This window comes from Tupaia chinensis, unplaced genomic scaffold (assembly GCF_000334495.1).
Source record: "Tupaia chinensis unplaced genomic scaffold, TupChi_1.0 Scaffold000410_1, whole genome shotgun sequence".
NCBI classification, from domain to species: Eukaryota; Metazoa; Chordata; class Mammalia; order Scandentia; family Tupaiidae; genus Tupaia; species Tupaia belangeri.
In genome coordinates this window covers 1,712,715-1,718,743 of record NW_006159915.1, presented here as the reverse complement: position 1 = coordinate 1,718,743, position 6,029 = coordinate 1,712,715, and the positions used below count along the sequence as shown (strand labels likewise).

General features: G+C 40.1%; 1 protein-coding gene across 1 annotated transcript in view; it reads left to right on the top strand.

Annotated features, from left to right (window-relative positions):
• Positions 1-5,835: 5,835 nt before the first annotated feature.
• POLR1F (RNA polymerase I subunit F) overlaps positions 5,836-6,029 on the top strand; it is an 18,089-nt gene continuing 17,895 nt past the window's right edge. The window contains exon 1 of the mRNA XM_006154477.3: positions 5,836-6,026. Within this exon, the coding sequence (XP_006154539.1) occupies positions 5,863-6,026 (164 nt within the window). The 5' untranslated portion in view covers positions 5,836-5,862. The remainder of the gene's footprint in view (positions 6,027-6,029) is intronic.

Below are 6,029 nucleotides of genomic sequence, written 5' to 3'. Positions count from 1 at the left end.
AACACATGGAGACCAGCAATTGGTGTAATGGCTATGTCGCCTGACTCCCATGTAGTCAGCCACAGTTTGAGTCCCAGACCTGGTGGCTTAAACTCATGCTGGGTGTTGGAGACCAGCAGATGGCATTGTGGGTAAGGCACTGGACACTCCCACATGGCCAACCATGGTTCAAGTCCCAGACCTGGTGGCTTGCTTTCTCACTTTCTCTCTCTCTCTCTCTGTGTCTCTCTTTGGTCAAATTAAAATAAATGAATAAATAAATAAAATTAAAAAAAAGATTCTTTAAAAAAATAGAAAAGAAAAGAAACTCATGCTGGGCACATGTATGTGCATTCCCAAGATCCCAAGAAGAGAATGGAGGAGAAGGGATTGCGGGTGGCCATCCCCCCCCGGGGAGTGATTTCTCGCTTTCTGTCTCTCTGTCTCTCTCTATCTTTCTGGCAAGCCCATGTGCCCTATAGCAAAAACCTCTCAAAAAATATATAAATAACTCATGACTGACACAAAATTGCATTTCCTTCCTGAAAACTGTTCTGTACATCCTGAAAGTAATCATATTTTACACAATTGTTTTCATTTGTCTCATTAAATTATGATCACAAAAAATACCATGTTATCCCTTTCAGTATAATCAAAAGGGAAACATAAATTGAAATTCCTCATTATGCATAAGAAATGAATGAAAATTTAGTAACAGTATTCTACCTTTCTGAGCCTATGTAAATTGTATACTATTTTATGTTCATTACTGAGCAAACTTTACTGTATTCAAGTATCTAAATCAAATGAAACAAGTAACTACTTGACTAACATTGCATTTATATCAATGCATTTATGTCATTGCATTTATATCAATTAAATCTGAATAAAAATGATCCGTGAGGTTCTGCCCTACATTTCAACTCTCTTCAGAATCACAGGTGTCAGCAGATATTATAATCCTGTAGAGCTGATTAAACTGGATTGCTGGGCTCCATCCCGACATAGAGTGAGCCTGGAGTGGAGCCTGAGATTTTCACTGCTAACCAGCTCTCAGTTGATACTGATGTTGTGGGTCCAGGAATAATAATATTACTATTAACATAATATTATTAAAACAGTTGGATCTTAACTTATAGACACACTCACCTGAGTCATTATATTTGTATGTACTTATAGCAAAAGCTATAGCTTGCAAACGGTGGAACCTGTTATTCTTAATAAAATGAATATAATGCGATCTTGCTTTCCTCACTGTGTGTAGGTGCAGTGTACATCATTAGGGTCGACAATCTACCAAGCAAGTGTGAGGAGCTTTCATGTCAAATACTGATTCTAAGTCCTTTTTAAAAAAGAATTGTACGTAGAAACATGCCGCCAATACATAGCTGCCCTGATTTTTGCCATTCTCTACAGTGTATTAAGCTAAAACGAAACTTTACAAATTTAAAGCTCAGATTTGCCATCTGCTGTCACATTTGTGAATTACAAGTCTGTATCAACCAATTGTTGGTTGATAGTTATGTATTCTATTCAGTGATTTGTTTGTTTTTGGTTTATTTCCAAGACCCATTAGACAAATTTTAAATGTGTTCCCTAAAAGTCCAGTTAAAACTATTTCCTAGACTAACCACATTTATTTCAAACAACTAGTTTGTACTCAAACCATTTTAATTCTTCTATTGACAAATAAAATAGCAAATGTGTACCTCTGTATACAAATTTCATGTCTGAAGTGAATTTAACCAATAAAATATGTTAAAGGGATACATATCAAAATATTCATTTTAATCTGAATCAAATGTTCATGTATATAGTTTACTTCTAACTACTGAACAGTAGAGAAGATGGGCAATTAAATAATCGTTCCTTTAAGACCAAAGTGAAAAATAAATCATTCCCAGAGAATCGAGGTCAAAGCCTCCCCAAGTTTTTATTTATACCCTTACCCAAACTTTTCTCTTACAGTCAGGTTTTTCCTTTGTTACTCAAAAAGGTCAGCTACTCCTTGTTAGTGTAATGGCTATGTCACTGGACTCCCATGTAGTCGACCACAGTTTGCATCCTGGACCAGGTGACTTAAAACTCACGCCGGATGCATGTGCATGCGTGCCTAAGATCCTGAGAGAATTGAGGAGAAGGGATTGCTGCGTGGCCATCCCCCCTGAGGGGTGATTTCTCGCTTTCTGTCTCTCTGTCTGTCTTTCTGGCTAGCATACACGCCCTATGACAAAAACCACTCCAAAAAAAAAAAAAAAAAGGTCATCTACTCCTATACTCTTGTAAGTCATGAACTGAACTCGGCTTAATGGAGCATATTGTATCTGAGGATCCATCATTGACTCAAAGTATTTTATAAATCACTTAATGTAAGGCCATCTCTGTAATTAGTATTGCACTATTGTTGTCATGTTAAATACTCACCATATCATCATGCTTCTAGACTAAGAAATTACAGTTGAGAAACACTAAGTGGGCCAGCCTCATGGCCTAGTGGTTAAGGGAGCTGAATTTCACATGGTCAGCTTTGTGGTTCAAATCTTGATGCCCCCTCATTGCTACCAGCAGCTTGAAAAACAAGCTAGAGGGGCCAGCAAATGGCATAGCAGTTCCATCACTGAACTCGCACGTGCCCATCACAGCTTGAGTCCTGGACCTGGTGGCTTGAAAATCATGCTGGGTGCCTGAGCCTGAGATCCTGAAAGGAGAATGGAAGAGAAGGAGTTTCAGCATGGCCTTTCCTCCTTGGGGTGATTTCTCACTTTTCCTCTCACTGTCTGTCTCTTTCTTCAGCAAGCGCAAGTGGCCTAAGGCAAAGAAAAGAAAAAGGAAAACAAGTTAGGTATGTACGTGTCTGTGGCCCAAATCTCTACTGGATAGACTGATGGAGGGAAAAGGATTGTGGCATGACTATGCCTTATTGGGGATTGTTTTCTCTTTCCCGCCCTCTCTCTTTCTATCCAGCACACACATGCTCTGGCAATTAAAAACAAAACAAAATACTAAGCAAGTTATCCAAGGTGATAAATAGGATTGGTATCCACACAGCCTGATTCTCATACTTGGCTTCTACCAGGCATAGTGCCTGAATTATTTTCTGAAAGACTACCATCATTTATGCTTTTGCTAAGACCAGTGCTTGTGCAGACAGCAGATGCCAAAGTGGTTAAGGTGCTGGACTCCCACGTGGTTGACCATGGTTCAAGTCCTGGACCTGGTGGCTTGAAACTCATGCCTGGTGTGTGAGCATATATGCCCCAAATCCCAAGAGGAGAATGGAGAAGAAGGGGAGTGCAGTGTGGCTATCTTCCCCTGGTAGGTAATTTCTAACTTTCTGTCTTGTCTCTCCAGTGAGCGCAAGCACCCTATACCAAAAATCTGTCAAAAAAAAACCCCAAAAAACAAAAACAAAAACAAAAATAAAAACAAAAAAATTGGTGCTTGTTTAACAATTCTCCAAGTCTGTTAAAATGTAATATTTATCAGTTTGATTGGATTCTCACCTTAACCTTTTTTAGGTAAAGGCTTAATAAAATAAGCCATTTGTTTTCTTAATGTTACAATTTCTTCCTTTATCAGCTTTGGTAATATGCATAGGAAAAGTGAGGATCTTTAGAGTTCAAAGCATGAGTTGTGGGATGTGTAATGCATAGGTTAAATTTCTTGTTAATCAATAGCTATGTGTCTTTGGGAAAATAATTTACTCATTCATTCAAGAAATATGTGCTAGGGCCTGGATATATGCTGTTAACAATACAGGTTGTATCGCCACCATTATGGGGCTGATTTCATTAAACTTTCTCTAGAATTCAGGCTTCCCCAACTACAAACAAATGTAGTAATTATAATACATGCACAAAGAATTTTGTGTTGGCGATTTGCACAAGGCATTTAACACAGCACCTGCAGGTATGTAATAAAATTTGACCACAATAATGACCATGTTGGCCAGTGTGATGTGAATTATCTTTAATCATCTGACAAATCTGATAAAATCAGCCAGATAAAGGTAATGACACCCTTCCTGGAAGTACTAATATTAGTCTTTATCCAGGCTAGGCATATTTAAAGACCTGGTATATCACAGAAGCAGCACCTGAGCCTCTCTTAGGCAAAGGAGGAAGTACATGAGATTAGGAGCATTCCAGGCACTGGATTGACATTTGTGAGTTCCAAGTCTAGACAAGAGGTTATGTGCACTTCCTTCTGCTGGAAACCAGCACAACTGCCATGAAGGCAAGCTAAGACCATTGCTGCTTGAATTTTCATGGAACTGTGACAAATTTGAGGGAGATAGAAAACAGTTCAGTCCAACTATAGGTATTTGGAGTATTTGATTTTGGGTAGAGTTTTATTTTGTCTAAATTACCCTAATGACTAGCTTTTTTTTTTTTAATTGTTTTTTGGACAAATTGTTTTCATTAAAATCACCTGCAGGCAAACTAGGTTGGACTATAAGTCGTAATCATTTGGAGAGGTTTTGATGTCATTGTTCTGGGGTGCCCTCTGGACATCAGGAGGTTTTAAGCTCTGCAGGCGAATTCAACGTTCAGCCAAGAGTATAGTCACTGAATAAATGGTCCAACATAGAGGTGTTACAAGACTTTGCAACAATTTTAAGGTAAAGCCCAGTACATTTCCCACTCACTGAATTAAAAGGTCTATCACTGGGCTTTGCGAGCAGTTTCCTATTGTCCTATGCTATTGTCATCTCACGCGGAATTTGTTGTCAGCTAAAGAATGCTAAAGAAAATGTTTTTTATTTATCTCATTTGAACTTTCTATCATCCCTCTAAGCTGGCAAGGCAAGATGAGCATTCCAATTTTACAAGTAAGAAAGCAGCTTGAGGAAAGTTAGAGGCTTCTTACAGGGGAGAAGGGGATATATTAGTACTGGCTATACATTTCTCTTAGCACTTATTCGGAATAACCTGTATTACACGTTTGTGTTACAGGTCCATTTCCACTTAGGCTGTGAGCTTTTTTAATCATGTCACTTATTTACCATTCATTTAGGAAATTTAGGAAGATGTTATTGTTATTATTGGTTTGTTTGGAGGAGAGTCCGGTCATATGGGAGCTGAAAAAGTGTGAACAAGACAGATACCCTGGTCCCTTAGTAAATCAGAATCCATCAATGGAATAGTAAAGCAAATAGGCACAAATAAAATTAGCATTAAAACAAATGCTTGTTCGTGGTGACAAAGGCAAATGGAGAACTAGCTAATCCTTATGGGGACAGAAAGGTAGGGAGGTGCCCTGGGGTTGATTTGATGTTTGGGAATAGTGTACTGAGACAGGCCCTAAGGATGACAACTAGCAACTAGGTAGAGCGGCTTGAAAAGTAGCGGTATGATTCCCCAAGTTAGTAATTACAGAATAAGGAGAGAAACCAGACAGAATAGAGGTGGTTGGCTCGTTTTCAGATTCGCTGTATCTAAGACATCTGGGCTGCTTTTTAGGCTCTAATTCATCACATAAAATACACACCTATATACTTTTTGAAACTTAGTATTGTACAGGACGAGCTTGTAAAATTCTACCAAACTGCCTTACCACTGGAACCGATCAAAGTGGGGACACATTTTAAAGCTACACATTAGACTCAACCAGGACAATTTGCAAATATACACGTTTGCCCGCCTTCAGAGCAGAGTTTGCTTTTGCGCATGCTCAAAACGTATCCGCAGAATTCAAGCGCCCCAAGTCCTCGAAGCGCGAAAAAGCGGTTTCCCCCTGCTGGTCAGATCTCCGTAATGCAGCGCAAAGAGAAGAAATTCCTACGGGCGCGGTAGCTGGTGAATGACGTAGAAAGCAGGCGTCGGAGGAGAGGCAGTTACGCCTGCGTCACTAGTGCGCGCCGTGGGAAATCTGACAAACCTCATGGCTGCGGGTTGCTCGGAAGGTCCTCGGCCAAAGGCGGCCTCGGAGGGACCAGTGATAGGACCGGCTGGCGTTGTGCCTTGCCTAGAGCTGCCGACGTATGCTGCAGCTTGTGCGCTGGTGAATAGCCGCTACTCCTGCCTGGTGGCCGGGCCGGACCGGGGGCA